At 38.0% G+C, this 17,426-nt stretch overlaps 1 protein-coding gene across 2 annotated transcripts in view; it reads right to left on the minus strand.

The window, feature by feature from the left end:
• EPHA6 (EPH receptor A6) overlaps nucleotides 1–17,426 on the minus strand; it is a 369,996-nt gene that overhangs the window by 279,206 nt on the left and 73,364 nt on the right. For both annotated transcript variants that reach the window (XM_053970149.1, XM_053970148.1), the window contains exon 3: nucleotides 2,683–3,346. In XM_053970149.1, the coding sequence (XP_053826124.1) occupies nucleotides 2,683–3,346 (664 nt within the window). The remainder of the gene's footprint in view (nucleotides 1–2,682; nucleotides 3,347–17,426) is intronic.

Here is a 17,426-nt window from a genome sequence, read left to right on the forward strand (position 1 = left end):
ATCTTGGGCTGACATTCAGAAAACAGAGTATTGAACATGCCACTTTTAATTGTTGTTTACCAGAATCCTGTGCAGCATTTCCTCCTTCTAACCTGAAACTTGGTACTGGGGCTGGTGTCAATGAATTGGCAAAGCCAGCAGTTCATATCAGAGCCATTTCTGATCTGCAGTGCCAAATTACTACTTCTGATTTATTTATTATGGCTAAAGATACAGAAGAACATGTGAATGATGTTGCTATTTCAGGATTTTGAGGGGGAAATCTTGAAAAGTATATTAAAATCAAAGACTGAGAGACAGTTTATGTAATAAACTTAGAGAAGATTGGTATATTCCAGATTATGCCATTAAAAATGTACAGAACACACAAATACCTGGGAATCTCTTGCAGTCAATGCCACTTTTCCCCCCATTGACTTCAGAAAACGAAAACAGTCCCAAATTACTGAAAATTTCCCTATTAATATGCCTCTGAACTAACTGGAGACATCTGGGTATACATTTAACAGGTATGGATATTTTCAATCCAATTGGGAATTCTTCTCAGACACTTTGGCTCTGAAATTATGCTTTTAAAAGAAAATGCAATGGATAGGGAATACTGGGAGATCCACAGAGAGAGATGCATAAATCTGACATATCTTGAAATAATTGAAATGTTGCCAGTTAGGAAAGCAGGTAAATGAGATTTAGGCAGCTGAAAATAACCTATGATTTTTAACAGCAGCAGTAAAACTGATCAAAGACTGGTTTTATTCCCATCCTTCCTGCTTTGCAAAATGATGAGCAATGACAATGACAGAATATCCTTCCTTATGTCACTTAGTATTGTGTGAATAGAGAATCTGTATCTCCACAAACATCAAACCAGAAATTTATTCTCTAAATTATGTGACAGATAAGCCATATTTGCCATGAAGTGCTTATTCCCTACTGAGCCACAGGTTGGGGTATAAAAAGTTTGACACCATGTGTAAGTAAGAAAATATATTCAAGTATCAGCAAGTATTACCCACCACCCAATTAATTTTCAGAACAGACTTCAAGATGCAAAATTATTACTCTGACTTTTTATTTTCATGCAGAAAAAATAAATGGTTCTCTCCTGAGTATGTCACAGATTATGCCTACACAAAGCACTGACAGAATGGTGCAAAACACTTTTAAGACTCAGATTTGCAACAACTCTAGCAGGGGAATGGGAGGGGCAAAACTTTGGGTTGGGGTTTAGGAGAAGGACCTGAAAAGATATGAAAATTTTATAAATATAGATCAGCTTTTGTCAGGCTAAAATAGCATGGCTTCCACTCTTCCTCCACCTAGTCCTCCCCTCTCTGCTTCCCTGAAAAGAAGCTCAATGTAAATTCAAAAAATGTTCTCCTCAGAGAGTTAGTAATGTTCAGGTATTTTTTTTTTTATTTAATGGGTATTTAAGAGTAAGCTCAGGATTTACTAACAAGCAACAACTCTTTCAAACTCTGGATTTGTTTTACATGTCACAGCCAAGAAGCAAAGTCTCAAAATAGAACATTATGGCTGTTTGAAAGATGTCTATCAACACGCATATCATGGTTCAGTTCACAACCTGCACAGTCACACCGAAAAAATCCCATTGTACAAATGCATTCCCAGCTGTCCAAATATGCATTTCTACCATCAGCTCTGGCACAAATGTGGCCACCCTGAACAGGAGGAATCCTTCCACTCATGGTTTACACACTGCAGAGTGGCAACTACTGAAATTAAATTGTGCTTTTTAGTTATAACAGCATCTCATGCAGCTGGGCTTGCCCTGGGCATGATATTCACAAAGCAATGCAAGACAAATGTATTCTGAAAAACTGTCAGGAAAAAAAAAAATAGCATAAAAATTCAGATTCATTGTAGAAGATTAAATGGACAACATCAACTTATGAAAATTATTTCAAAATATGTGGAAGCTCTATTAGATTAGAATTTTCTAAAGTAGGGAAAATAGGTAAGAATATGCAAAAACTCGTGGCTTTGGGTAGTTCATTTCACTTTGAAGGTCCTGTTCAACAGATCAGATGGCAAATTGAATAAACCAGTGGAGTCAATGTACTGCAGAAAACATTTCTGGTAGACTTTGGCTGCTGCCTATATTGCTCATGTACAGATCTAGTGTATGACTCACTTGCATAATGGACAGGAATTCATTCAGCATTAAAATTTCAGAGAAAATCCTTATCCCATTAAGAGAGAAACCTTTTGACCTTATGTACGAAATTATGCTGGCTCCCAATAATGGCACTGTCAACACTGTATCATTGCAATGAGTGTACTTTTATAATTAATGCCAGCAAGATCAGACAACCAAGGGAATTTTATTTTCTGATTACAGTGCATAGTGCTTTTAATGCTCTCTATTATCCAAAGTTGCTGTGCACCATCCAATCTGAGAAATTCTTGAGCAAAATGACAGAGTCATTTTTATAAAGGATGGGTCTGGACTCTCTCTCCCCCTTTTTCTACAAAACCAATGTTGAATCACAGCAGACAGCCTCAGCAGCCAATGAGATATTATTATTTACAACCATTACTAAAGAAAAAAGCACCTTATTCTCAAGTAATTTCAAACTATTATGGACAGTGGAAGAGAATATGACAGTATATGACTTCTCTTAAAAATTAAAAAAAAAAAATCAAACAATGTTTACTTACCATGACAGGAACCCTCCAGCTCTTCATATCCCACACTGCAGATGCATCGTCCCAGAGGCACCAGCCAATCCCCATCTGCCCCACAATACAATTTTGGAGTGTCGCGTTCCTCGGCGCTCTTCACACAGGAGCCCCGTACTTCCACCAACGAGGAAGAATCCACCCTTGGAATGGTGTCAGGAAACATGGCCAAATTACGGACCGTGAAAGGGCATTTCTTGTAATAGACACGGACTGACACCAAGGCAATGCACGCTCCAATGTCCTGGAAAGCAAGATAAAATCCCTTCTTGTTGATCGGCCCAACTTCACGAACTTCCGTGTTGAGCTTGAGGATGCGGTCGCCCAAGTCCATCTGCGTAAAGCTCTCGTCAGCAGCTATGGTATCAATTTTGGTGTACTGGTTTGGCTTGAATTTTACTCCATGAGGCTCATCTGATTCCATGTAGTAGAGATTGAAGGTTTCCTTGCAGGTCCCCAGCACCCAGGGAATGCTGTTGCAGTCCCTCAGGGTGAACTTCATCTCCACGTAGATTTTCTGCGCGGCGTCGCGGGAGACCCAGTTGGTTTGCAGCCAGTTGTTCTGGTTGGGTTCCATCACATTGCACACCTGGTAAGTGTGGATGGGACGGTTGTGTTCATCCATTTCAGTTATGGCATCCCACTGGAAAGAAAATAAAACTGTTTAAAAACCAGGAAAAATATGTATCATGCATACACACACACACAAGTGCCCCATGTATATGCACCTATGGCTGAATTATGAATAGTTACTTCAGGTTTAGTGGAAAGATGGTGGTTAAAAGATGATAACTACAGAACACCACACAAGTTTGATTTCTGAAGGTCCACTATAAATTTCTATTAATAAAAATATTAAAAAATGACTGGGGCCTAGCAAAGAAGGAAATACAGGCCATGTTTATGTTTTACAGATATACATCTCTCCATATATTTTATATCAAAGGCTTACCAGATATTATATAATCTGCTACTCCAAAAGATTACCAACCTCCCAAAAACAGCTTTAATACAACAGAATCAACTTTCTACTGAGCAGACAAAATATCAATGTAGCATTAGAGATTTTTTTTTAATCAAAACACAGAAATATTTATAGTTCTGTATCCAAAAATATTGTATCACACCAGAAGTTTTAGCTTAGCTTTTAGATGTACTGACCCATTGGGGTAGAAGCAGTAGGAAAAAAAGTCAAAATAAGAACCAAAACCAACCAACATTAAAGTCGCATTAAAAGGAAGATACGCTGGATGCTCCAGAGAGGTCTCAAAAAGAAAAAAGAGCTAAAAAAACCACCAAACAACTCCAGCACACCAAGCAGAATTAAAAAGTAGTTGGCTGTTTTAAAAAAAACAATGTTGTTTTTAAAATATAGAAGAGCTTTCCAAACTGGCATAGGCCAGCTTAATTTAAAAGTCTCAATATGATACGGTCTCTTAAAATTATTAAGGAAGAAAAAAATATCCAAAATATCCTCCTCTTACCAGGGGATTCTCCTCAGAAATATTTATATATTCACTCTGAATCAATACCTTAATTTGAACTTAGAAATTAAAGCTCTAAAGTTAGCTGTTAGCCATGCAGTTAATAGTATAAATCTATTACTTCTGTAGGAAAGTAAAGGCTCAGCACTTCAATAAGTGGTTTCAAAGAATAAAAAAAAATATGGATTGATCAAACATGGACAGGGCTTTAGTCCATTCAAAGCAGATCTCTCATGCTTTGTGCCTGTGTCTTTCCACTGTGCTCCCAGATAGCCTGCTGAGATCTCTCATTTTAGAGGAATTCACCTTTGGGCAAGAAAACTGCTTAAAATCTGCAAAATGTTTTAATAGAGCCAGTAGTCTAAACATCATACATAAAATATTTGGAAAAATGTTAACATTGAACATCTCAACCTAGCTATTGCACTGGGCCATGCTGGGTGAGTATGGTTACAAATACAGAATGTGCTGTTAGGTACTGGTCCTAGATACTGAGTGGAAACAAGATTATTGCACCACCGCAAAATGTCATTTTCAGTGACTGAAAAGTCTGACAGAACTCACTCTGTGATAGTCTCTGACATGGACACAGTCTCCCTCCATGAAATACCATCAGCTTTTCATGTTACCTGAATTCTCAGTCAGGAAAGGCAGCAGTTGAATTCAGTGCAGTCAACAAAAAAACTAGACAATTTATCAAACACACAGGTTTTCTTTTGGGTGCATTTCATATTATAGCTCTCATTTAATCAAATTTTAAGTTGTGCAAAGCTTCAAAACCAAATGAACAGAAGCATCTCACTGGTGATGTCTGCACAGGAATGTGGTGGCTCCTTCAAAAATCCCTGACCTGACACTCACAAAAGCTGGCAGGAGCTGTCTGGCTTAGACAAGCTGACAGTTCAGACCACCTTCAAACTTTGCCCATCCCAGTGTGCTGCTTTACCTTCAAAACCTTTTGATTACAGTCCTTTCAAATGAGGAAAACATCCCCTAATGTTGATGGAAGCAGCAGCAGCATAAAGCTAATTCTTATACCTGGAGTTGCAGGACTTATGGAAAAGACATGTTAAAAGCATCATTTAGAGGAAAGACTTCAAAATTCTAGTTGAACAATAGAATAAACAACAGCATGGCTAAGAGCTTACATTTTACATGCAGCATTAAGGGAGGTGTAAGTCACTAAAATAGGAGAACATAGAATTTGAATATTGGTGGAGAGAAGATTCCAAGATTCCTCGTAACATCCAAGTACAAAATATGAGATTAGGCTACAAACCACACTGGGATTTTAGTTAGATAAAGTCTCAGCTGTTTCCATACCGCTACAAACTACTTTACAACTTCTCATTTTTAAACTTCACTAATATCCAACAGCTCTACAGAGAACACTATTAAGAGCAAATCATGTAACTTTAGGCTTGTAAACTGTATAATACTGAAATCTATCTTCATGGATTCCATTTTTTAAAAAAATCTATTTTAAAACACTGGAGATTTAAAAAAAATCAGCAAGAATGTTTTAGTACACATCACTTCTGAAAGCTGTTCCAATTAATAGGGGTAGATATATCATGCAGGTGAAAATATCTACTTCCTAATGAGCTGATATCAAGGTAAACTTCACATGTAGTGAAAGACACCTCTCCCACAAGCTGTCACACTGATTGATGGATTAATATTGGGTTCTCTACCTCAGATAACAGTTACCGAGGCACCGAGCCCAGCAGCAGTTTGGTAACTGGGGATGGCAGTTTCAGAATCCTGCACACCTTTAAGATTCTTTATTGATATTTTACCTCATTTTAAGAAAAAAGAGTGGACGTTGGTTACTTAAGCCCATGCCCTCACTCACCAGTTTATGAAAGAAACCATCTGCTCTTACTAATTTTGCTGCATCATAAGCATTTGCTGTATTATAAGCAAGAAAGTTCCCCCCCCCCCCACACACTTTTATCCTTATAATTTTACTCTAAGGATAATTCTCTAAAAATGAAGGATTCTGCACCTGCACATTCCTAACCAGTGTACCTGAGCTCACCCCTGAAGGTTGTGGCAGATTTAACATGAACACATTTGGGTATCAGGCACACAATGGCACCCTTGGGTAAAATATCCTACACAAACCACTTGTTGAGCAAAACACATGAGGGTAAGCACTGGCTTTCCATGCAGAGAACTGAAGGAAAAAGTAGTGCTTGAAAATAACATGAGATAGGAAACTGGGGAGCAAAACCTGTCGACTTCAGCCATTCTGTGTTTTACTATCTGCTAAGAAAGACACAACTGTTAAGGTAAATCCTCAGTGGCGGTAAGTTTTATTCTTACCTGGCAACAAAAGGAAGGTTTCCATTCTAAACTGAGGAACAAATATATAAGGTTCATGTTCGAGAGATCTGGTTTACTCTCTTGGCTTCAGCAAGTGAGGTAATTTCAGAAATGGAATTGTCAACTATTTCTTACACGCAAACATAGGCTGACATTTGGAAATTCAGTGAACCTGAACTGTAGAAATGCAATTTTCTGACATATATATCCCTCATTGCCCACAAACATCCACTTGAGAGAGCTCAGGTCACAGTTAAAAAGTCCATCCTATCAAAGGGATGGACTGTGTTTGTTGTACAGAACTGCTACTACCCTGAAAAAGTCTGAAGAAAGTTGCAAGTGTGTCCATGCAACTCATGTACCCAGTTAAATAAGCATTTTCTTACTTACCACATTCAATGAGGACAAAAAGAGTGCATACAGTGTTTTCTCTAAATGGCTTCTTTTTTTTTTTTTTACCCCATTAAATGGTTTACTACTTATTTAGGTCATCCCAGATCTCAGCTGGGAGTCACCTAATGAAATCTATACATGTAGAACACTATCAGCTGCTCACGCCTGGCAATCTTATAGATCCCATTTCCATGGAAACAAGCGGAACTGTAAAAATAAAGAGAGTTTTTAAAGTTTTCTAAAATTCCCTTATACTAATCTCCAGTGAGATGATGTTCACAAAATGAGATCAGAAAGGCCCAAATGAGGAAACACCAGAGCAGGACTTGCACTTGGCATGCAGCTGCCATCTGACAATGCACATTTACACACCTCACTGCTGTAGTGACATTCAGGCAAAACTAGCTACACACTACATAACAGAACTGAAGAAAAAGAAACTTCTCTCAAAGTAACGTGCTTAGGAAATGAACATTTTAAGGCACAGTTCCATTTACAATGACATTGAAAACAGCAAGACTAAAGAACATTTAAAAGAGCTCCAGAATTGCTCTAAGTTAAAGGTATCAAGGTAATATTTTTCCCCTTTCACACTAACTCATTTTTCTTTGCCTTCACTTTTCCCAAGATCTACAGTTCTGTATGTGAAAACAGGTGCTCAGACCCCCAAAGATGGGTGATAACACTGAACTCCCAAAATATGCCTATTTGAAAAAAAACAGAGAAAATTCCCCAGCTGTTTGTATATATCTTAGCAAGTGCAAGTCGATGTAGCTGGCAAAATAAAACAGCAACTGAACAACTTATGTTCTTACATTTAAAGTTGAGGTGTTTTAAAGTTGCTTAGGGAATGAATAGCAATATGTAGCACAATTTTATTAGCTCTGTAGAACTAAAATGACAATCACAATGCAGGATTAGAGGAAATTGTGACATCTGTTTTCTATACAGGCACAGAATATGAGAGTAAGAGGGCAAAGCCCTCAAAATCTGTGAAAGTAAACATGATTAAAAGGAAATAAAATCAGAATTGAATAAATAAAGAATAGTTAGGGCAATATAAACAAGAGAATGTGGGAGAGAAAGTTGTTCATGCACTCAAAACAGAAATTCAGAAGTGAGTTGCTTTTCTGTTATTTACATGAAGCACTGAACAACTGAGAGATGAGCTGCTCCAGGTGATCCAACTCTGCTCTGAAAACTCTTCTGGTTCATATAAATGTTTTCTACAGGCAAGCAAGACCTGGATTAGGTGAGATTTGGGGGATGAACCCTGGAATTCAAGTGAGACCAACTTCAGATACATGAAACAATTGACCCTCACTTGGGGATTAGCCAGCGTAGGACTCTGGGATCAGCAGGCAAAATAAGAGAGCACTGCTCCAGCTTTTGAGAGTGAATTGGGACTGTTCCAGAAGGAAAGGGCATCAGAGATCTTGAAAAAAGAACTTTGTGCATCTGCTAGAAAATATCAAGATGACAAGAAATGAATTAATGTATTTGGATGTCAAAATACCTACTCTGATGTAGGGCTCAGGCTAGTGAGGCAATCCATTTATTTGACTGACCAGAATTTAGACAGGAGCATGATAATGCACCAGTGAAAAAGTTACACACAGAATGATGTTCATACTGTCTGGCCAGGACATCTAAAGTATAAAACAGAAGGCAGAGAAGATAATACATAATTTCTTCCCTGATAGATCATGAAAAAGTACATTCAGAAGAGATCTACAGAAAAATGGGAAGAAAACCCAAAAGAATTCGCACACATATGCATACACATGAAGGCTGTTTATTATAAACTGAAATATCATTGAAACCAGCCACTACTATAAAAAATACCTTTCCCCCCAGCACTCTGGAACAAGACCATTGTTTCCCTGAATGCATTACTGACTATGAAAGACTCAACGACTTGCACCAAGGATCTGCAAGGATGGTGTGCCACAAATTAAACACACTAGTAAAACCTCAGCAGGTGGTGAGAGATGCCACAATTCAGTTCTAAAAAGTGCTGCTGATCACCTTTCCAGGGGCATCTTATCCCTTTGTAATGCAACACTTCCCGTGTATTCAGAACTGAATGGAAAGTGAGAACAGAAAGTCTACACGTTTTCAAGAAACTACAGTTCATAACACTTAACCCTGCTCTGTGCCCTTCAAAAATCTGGCAATGTACTGTCCCTGGGACCTGTGACAGCGACCTTCTCTGCTGGCCTCTGTCTTACAAAAGAAATAATAAAAAATACATAACCCAGTGGTTTTACAGGTATCTTTCACTAGAATAGAGCTGGGTCTGGCTAATCACAATAGTTATGTGCTACATTTGGCTGCCAGCAGCTGCAGAGTCTGCTGTGATAAAACACAGAATAATGCTGATAATGCTGATGCTGGCAGGGCAAGGGGAACAAGAGCCCAGCAACCCCCACTTGGCTGAGTGAGATTTATGGGATTAACCAGGAATACCTGAAGAATGTGACGGCTCTAAACATCAACACACATATGTTGAAACACAGGGGTCTACTGTGGAATAACAGATGGGTGGATGGAAGGATCAAGTTTGGTCACTCAACAGAACTACAGACTGGCTTGGGTTGAAAGGGACTTAAAGATCATCCATGGGCAGGGGGTCCTTCCACTATGCCAGGCTGCAGCACCCACAATTTCTCTGGGCAACCTCTGTTCTGGTTCCTAACCACCCTCATAGGAAATAATTTCCTCCTAATACCTAATCTACACCTGCCCTCTTTCAGTTTAAAGCCCCTGTCCTATCACTACATTACTAAATGTAGTAGTAAATTAGTAAATATGATTAGTATATAGATATATAATGACTTAAAATACATAAGTGTTAATGCTTATACTTCCTTATAATTGGAATAAGATGGACCAGGACTGAGAAATAAATTACAACTACAGAATAGAACTAAATCAAACTGTAGATATATTCCAATTAAGCTCCAACAAGTATTAGCTGTTTAATAGTAGAAGACTTATTTGCTGCTGTGTTGCTTTATTTCCTAATATGGGGAGCTGCAGCAATCCTGCCACTGCCCTTCCCAGTGCCTCGTACACTTGGAGTAACTGGAGCAGAATGTTACAACACTGCTCAGTGAAGCCACTGGGTACTTTGGTAATGCTGCACAATAGCTGTCTGCATCAGCTATGTGGCCTGGGGGACCTTGCTGGATCTCCAAAGTAGCACAGATAATGCTGTGGTAAATGTTTGTGTGTCCTCAGGTATTTAGAATCACAGAAAAACAGTGTGGAAGAAGCTTTAAGAAAAAAAAAAAAAAAAACAAAAAAAACAACCAAACAAAAAACAAACAAAAAAAAAAAAAAAAACCCAAAGAACAAGCCTTGAGCAAGCTCTACATTTCTAGTTTAGAAATTTCTACAAATTCAGAGTTTGCCTGTTAATCTTATTCAGGTGTTTGTGAGCAGCCCTGGGCTGTCACATCACCACTGCACTGGCTCTGACTCGCCAAGCCCCTTGGTAGCCAAGCTGGGCCATAAGCTCCCCCCTGGCAGACCTGCACTTCCCATGAACTTTAACCCTGCCAATTGGGCTGGCCTGCTGGGAAGCCAGAAGAACTTTAAGGGCAGGCAGAGATATTTGGTAGATTTTCTCAGCCCTCAGTTTGAGAGCTGACCTTGTCTGCCCCATGATATAATGCACATACTGAGTCCAATGACTGCTTTTACCACTTAAACTCTTCAGAAATTGTGTATTGCATCACATCACAAACCTGACTTGAATGCACAAATTTCCAAATATCAGTTCTGTTTTACTTGCTTTCCCTGCTTTGAATCTACAATTCTGATACTTGAAATTCCCCCTCAGCAACGGAATATTTTCTGCCTTTACCATTCCAAGCAGTGGAGTTTTAGTGACTAGCACAGAATCCCAGCACACCAGTGGTCCTGGCTATGTGCACCTACAAAGAGGGCTATGACTCAGTTTCCCATTTTCATTTCCTGACTAGTCACTCCAGGGAAAAAGCATTTCCATAGCACTGATGGCAGAAATTGTATAAATACCTTTTCAAGCTCCGGCCTTTCTCACTGAAAAGCAGTGGATCTCAGAGGTTTTTATGTGGGCATTGGCATATTTAAATTCCTGCAGCTAGCAAGCAGTCAATGAGGTTAATATGGATGAACTGAAACCCAGAAGACTATCTGTCCACTTCTTCCATCTCACTCCAGTTTTTTCTAAAGTCTACTTTCTTAAAAAAAAAAAAAAAAAAGAAAAAAAAAATCCTGCCTTTTCTACTTATTGAGCTCGTACTAGTCCATTAGAGATTCTAATTGAAATTATACAAATGGAAACAATTAAAAATAATAATTACACAAAGCAGCTATGTAAGGCTTTTCATCTGTGGAGTGCTTTATAAACACTAACACATTCATTCAGCCTATGACATAAAACTAAAGAAGCAAAACTAAAGGTATTAAGAGGAAGGTGAAGCGACAGATCAGTGATTTTTACCAGCATGCTGTGTGTCAGGAGCTGCATCACTGTGGATGCCCTGATCTGACACTACCCACAGGAGCTGAACTGATGACACTGCAAAGCTCCCCTGCAGCACAACTCTTCCTCTGAGCATTTACTAATGGGCTCCTTTAGAACCACTCTCCATTCCCCTCCAGCTGTTGCGCTGCCTGGTGGAGCCCATTCCTGCAGCACACATCTGGCTGGAATACCTGTGACCAAACTGCTGCTGGAGAACTGAACACTTGCACCTTTCATAAATGCCCTCCAGCCTCCCACCACCATCCTAACAAGTGTTATTGTTATCTACAAATAACAAATTCATGACTTCATTTTTTCTCAAGCTACTTATCCCTTCTAGGCAGGGGATCAAAAGGGGGGAAACCAAGATTAGAGCTATGTGACTAATTAAAGGCACAAACTTATATTTATTGGCTTGCAAGGGATCATGTTGATATACTCCAGTGAAAGCCAAAAGCAATGCTATCATAGAGTGCCATTTAACTGAGCCTAAAACCTCTGGAAATAAAATCTGAGAGGTGAACAGAAGAATCAATTATTACAAGTGGAGAAGCTGAATAACAACATCAGTAGCAACTCAGTTTATTTCCATGTAAATTCATAAGCTTCTGTATTTCAGTTACATGCATTACAACCTCACTCATTTTCTAGGTTAAACAGAGCCATGCCAGAAAACTCCATGGTACAACTTCTATTACAGGTTGCAAACATCCTTAACAAAGTGTCCAAAATGTGCTGAGAAATAAGAACATAAAATAAGAAGCCCAGAGTATTTTTAGAAGAAAAAAAAAGCAATCCATATGAACCTTATCTATAGTCTGTGAACTCCAAGGAAGGAACGGAGGAAAAAAAAAGGGAAGAGAAAGGAAAATAAAACAATTACCAGTGTTTTCCAGTATATCAGTTTGTTCATCCTTCCTATGTAATTACTTATTTACTGAGGACTTGTAAAGTAGCACTGTCTCCTCAGGGAGCTCAGGCTCAGACATACTTATTAAAATGTCCTGGAAGAAAATCACTTGCTACCCTTCCCCAGGGCTCCTTCCTTTCTTCCCATTTCTGAGTGCACAAATGGAGGGAGCATCAAACTCTTAATTATCCTATACTATAAATAAACTGGCATTAAACCCACTCCATTCACTACAGTTGAGGAGTGCATCATCAAAACAAACTCTCAGACATCTCATTTCTACATAGTCCTGTATGTGAAGAGAAAAGATGTGAACTATAATAATGACTCCCATGCTCTTTCAACCTCCCTCATCTCATTACTCATATTTTCAGCTACATTAAAAGTAATTTTGTGAATCAACTTCTGGCAGAGCTAATGGGAGAAAGGTGAAAATTTCATTTGACTGTATTTCAGTTTACTTGGTAGGTAGGCCAGGACATCTTATGTAGGTTTGCAATCCCTTTAGGTTCATCCAGATTAGAAAGCAGCTAAAAGGTATTTAACAAAGAACTTCCTGTGACAAGACATGGAGAGCTTCAGTAAATACATTTATTTCACAGGTCTGCTGTTCAGGTTACTGAAGGAAAACAACCTATGGCACTGTGGAGAGATTTATACATTTATACATTTGCTTACTCTATTTTCAGTTCACACTTAGAAACACCACAATCTCCCCAAGATATGTAGAACAAGCTCTGGCTTTCCAAAAGGACCTTGGTCATAACACAAAGGAACACAAACCATGTGGGCACACTGTGCTTGGGGCATGTCTTCATCAAGGAGGTACCTAAATACAAGTTGCAATTTTTAGTTTAATTTATTGTTGGCTTTGTTTGCTTTTTTTTTTTTTTTTTTGATAGATAATACTTATCCTTTTATTTTCCAGATACTGCAATTGCAACAGCTGTACCTGACTTCAGTGTTTAAGTACAATAAGACTTTTTTCACCCACAACTGAAACCTAGAGCTTTATTTGGAACCTACTGTAGATAAAAATCACTGCAGCTGGCAGGGGGTGGTCATGGAATGTCAACTAGAGGTCAAATTAGATGTCAGGTTCTTTTGCAATTTACCAAAAGATTACACTTTGCACATATATCTTGCAGAACTTTCTCTGCTGTCACAACCAACTTGACCCTAAGAGAGCAATGCTTTATTAAGTTACAGCTGAACACAATTGTTGAGATGTTGGTCCAGTGCCTCTAGTTAATATATCACCTACCAGCAGGATGTCCTTTTAAAGGAAAAGCCATTTATGTTTGTCATTTCAGAGCAGTAAAAAGAGAAAGGTTTCTTGGCATATGTCCTCACAGGGTTGGTTTTTTTTTTTTTTTTTTAAATGAAGGACAGCATAAGTTCATTGGTTTTTGTTTTTTTTTTAACCAAACTGTGCTCTTCATATATATATATTTAAAAAATATCCCACGACTTTCTGGTCTAAGTATGAAACACTAAAAAAAGCTTTCATAAAAGTTGATTTAGTATCATTTAAAGAAAGCACACCAAAAGCAGGCCACAGTTAAAGAATATTACTAAAAATCTTTAACCACTTTTCTGTAGAATGAGAAATTTTTGCTAGGAAACAACTACTCTTTAGGGGTTTTTTTTGCTACTACAAGTATGCTTTTAACAGATCTCACAGTTTTCTAGAATGCCAGTGTTGGAGTATTTGCAGGGCTGGGGAAGATGGCAGCACAATTCAGCTTTGAGAGTTATGAAGAGAATGTCAATCCTGTAAAATTAGGAGGTTAGACAAGAACCAAAAGGAGGAAGAAGCCAACTTTATCTTCCTTCTCCTCTCTTTGTCCAAGAACTGTCCTGGGAACCACAGCAGTGACTACATCTAGCTACCGTTTTTTAAAGGCAAAATATTTATCAAACAGATAAAAATTGCTGAAATCAAATGATTCAATATATGATAACCATTTAGTAGTTTTCTGACATTTCCAAATTACTTATTTTTTGGTACTGCAGAATGTTAATGATGGAGAAACACAATTCTCACAATTCCCTGAAAATTTCTTTACTAGCCTATGATCAAATCAGAAATCTGAGTTCTGCAACTCCCTCTTAACAACAGAATGGAAAAGTATTTAGGAGCAACACTTCTCCCTTTTTATGACATGACCTTGCAATCTTCAAGGCTTTGACCCTTTCACATTTTTGTATATGGGGAAAAATCTTGGAATATATCATCCTCCCACTAACTCTGATTATTCTGGAGAGAAAAATGGGAGCATGTGAGAAACGAAAAAGCTGCAGGATCCATGGTTCCATACAAAGGAGCAAGGAACTGAGGCTACCCAAGAAGGAAGACACAGCCCAAAGGAGATAGAAAAGAACCTTATAATCACAGATATCACCGATCCATCACTCATTCCTTAACCACATTTTTGTCCTCTTCATCAATCCCAACCAAGCAGGTTGGAGTAGACAGACAATGAGCATGTATGACTGACTGAAACAAACCGTTTCTATCAATTTAATGTACAGATAGTTGTATTATTTTTGCTGCATTGCATTTGTTATGTACAGCCACATGAAGGGCATATTTTTCTTACATACCCGTTTTTCAATACAAAGCTTTGACTCTCACGAAAACACTTCACAAGATTTCTACCCTTATTTATCACATTTGAGAGGCTTGCATATGAAAACCCATGAAATTCTATTATCTGCTAATCACAGTCTCATGATCACTTTTACTGAAATTATATGCCTGCAAAAATGAGAATTTTCATAGAGCACAGTGTGCTGAATTTAAGTCCTCTCTCACCCACCACTGCCCCAAACACAGTACAACTCTTCCCTAATTATTCTGCTCTTCTGCTGAAACATGAGATGAAGGATAGTTAGAAGCAAAAAAATGTCTTTTGTAAATTGACATATGTAGAATATTGACCTTCAAACCCTTCTGCAATTTGCAGAATCCTTTCTTGAAGCAGACATGTTAAAATAAGCAAGCAGAGTCTGCTGCGTGCATCCGTTCCCTAATGAGATCTGACACAATAATTAGTGCACAGCAAGCTGGGGTAGTTTAATGTACTTCCCTTCTCGTTTCTATCTAACTTTATAAAAGTTTCATTAATCTTTGCCACCAACAACAGGAAAGCAATAAAATGGGCGTAACAGCACAAGTCACAGAACCTCACAATCTGTGCTTTTATTTCAGTCCCGCTATTCAATACTAGTTTCTGAAAATAACCAGGTGACTTTTCACAAAGGCCAATTAGACAGTTCAGGTAATCTGGCATGCTCAAGTTCACCTTTCAGAGTTGCTGGAGATGAGAAACATCAGATTGAGTTTTTGGGACAACCTGTGATTTTGATGTGGGAGGGAAGAGCACCACAGTTGACAGCAATCAGTTTTTTCATGCTCTGATGAGTTGCTGCATTGCTCATTGTTCTGGCACAGCAAGAAATACTTAATCTTAGCATTGTAAACACAAAACCAGGAGATCAGCAACCAAAAAAAAAAAAAAAAAGACAGGCACAGAATGAACTGTCAGCTTTGATGTAACACTTGTGCTACTAAAAAAAAGGAAAACTATACTAAAGCCTCAAGCTGACAAAACCACAATAAATACATGTGAAAGAATTTAAAAGCTTCAAGAGTAGGGTCTAATATTTTTGTTCCCTTCACAAATGAAATAAAGTTTTACCTATTAATTGAGATTTTCAAGTCCAACTTCCTGTGGAAACCATTTATTTAAATTTGACACAAATCCTTACTATAATTTCACAAATTTCATCATTCTTTGCCTTGTGTGTGTATTCTTGCATCAACTTCATATATGCAGGAGAGGCACTTAGACCCAAGATTGGAAAAGAATAAAAAAATTACTAAAAATTTCAGATGAAAGCCACTTAAAGCAGCTTTTACCTGGTAAGAGAGAGCATCTGCTATACCCAAACATTTTTCTACCAAGAAGAAAACCATGGTGTGCTAAAAATGTAGTGAATCTAAGAGTAAAATAAATACACGAGTCTCTAGTACATAAAACAACAGCTCTTGAGTCATACTTGTTTGACTCAAGTGATTCAGAGGCTCTGGCTGGAAGCTTAAATAAACGCAGGGCTAAAAAAAAGTGAGCAGAAAAAAAACCCATTTTATTGGAAACTGCACTTCTGGCATCTTTGAAATCAAGGACTTAAGTCTTTATTTTGCCTTTTCCCATGCTTTTTTCTCCCACACCTTCACAAAGCATCATTTAGATTTTAGCAGGTCATCTAGGAAGTAATCTTATAAGCTCTGGTGTGCACAAACTCCTTCTGGTGGGCTTTTTCTGTTGACAGGACTTGCCTTGCTGAAATGAACAGTTACTTAGAACCAAGTGATGTATCTATAAAGTATCTCTAGTATACAGATACTGATAGTATGTATCTGTAAAATGATGCTATTTTAATGATGCTGTCAAATAAAGTTATGTTAGAAACTGTACAGATTCCTGCTTTTTCCTGCAATTTTATTTTCCCAAAGAATATTTGGCCTTTAAAATTGCTGTTTTGCTGGAAAGCTGTACCAGAACACCAACAACTATGCTATAGTGTCACGAATCGATAGCACTGCATGCAATATTTAATACAAACTAAGACCCTTGGGCCTGCTCTTTTAGCTTTTAACATCGAGTTTTGCTTACTTGCAACATTTTATTTTAAAATGGCAGTTATGCTTAAAAGAAACAAAGCGCTCCAGTAATCTCAGGTATTATTGATAAGGCAGGCTTCAGCCCAAAAAGTCTTAAGAAAATCACAGCAGCAATAAAAAAATAAATCTAGGCAGCTCACCCATTTTTAACCTTTTTCATTAGAGCATTTACACCATTAAAGTTTCTTTATACCAAATGCAAAGTGTATTACACAACAGCATTTTAATATTTGAGAGGTTTTTCAAAATCTAAGTATTTTCTTCTTCATATAATTATAGAAGAAAGAGAAAAATAACTGGGGGATTGGAGGGTGGAGAAAAGGCAGAAACAGTGAAAAGCCCCAGCTGCTTCAACATCCTACTCCTAGCAGTGACCACTGAGAGAGTCATTGAGAAATTTAA

The sequence above is a fragment of the Vidua macroura genome, chromosome 2, assembly GCF_024509145.1.
Source record: "Vidua macroura isolate BioBank_ID:100142 chromosome 2, ASM2450914v1, whole genome shotgun sequence".
Classification (NCBI taxonomy): domain Eukaryota; kingdom Metazoa; phylum Chordata; class Aves; order Passeriformes; family Viduidae; genus Vidua; species Vidua macroura.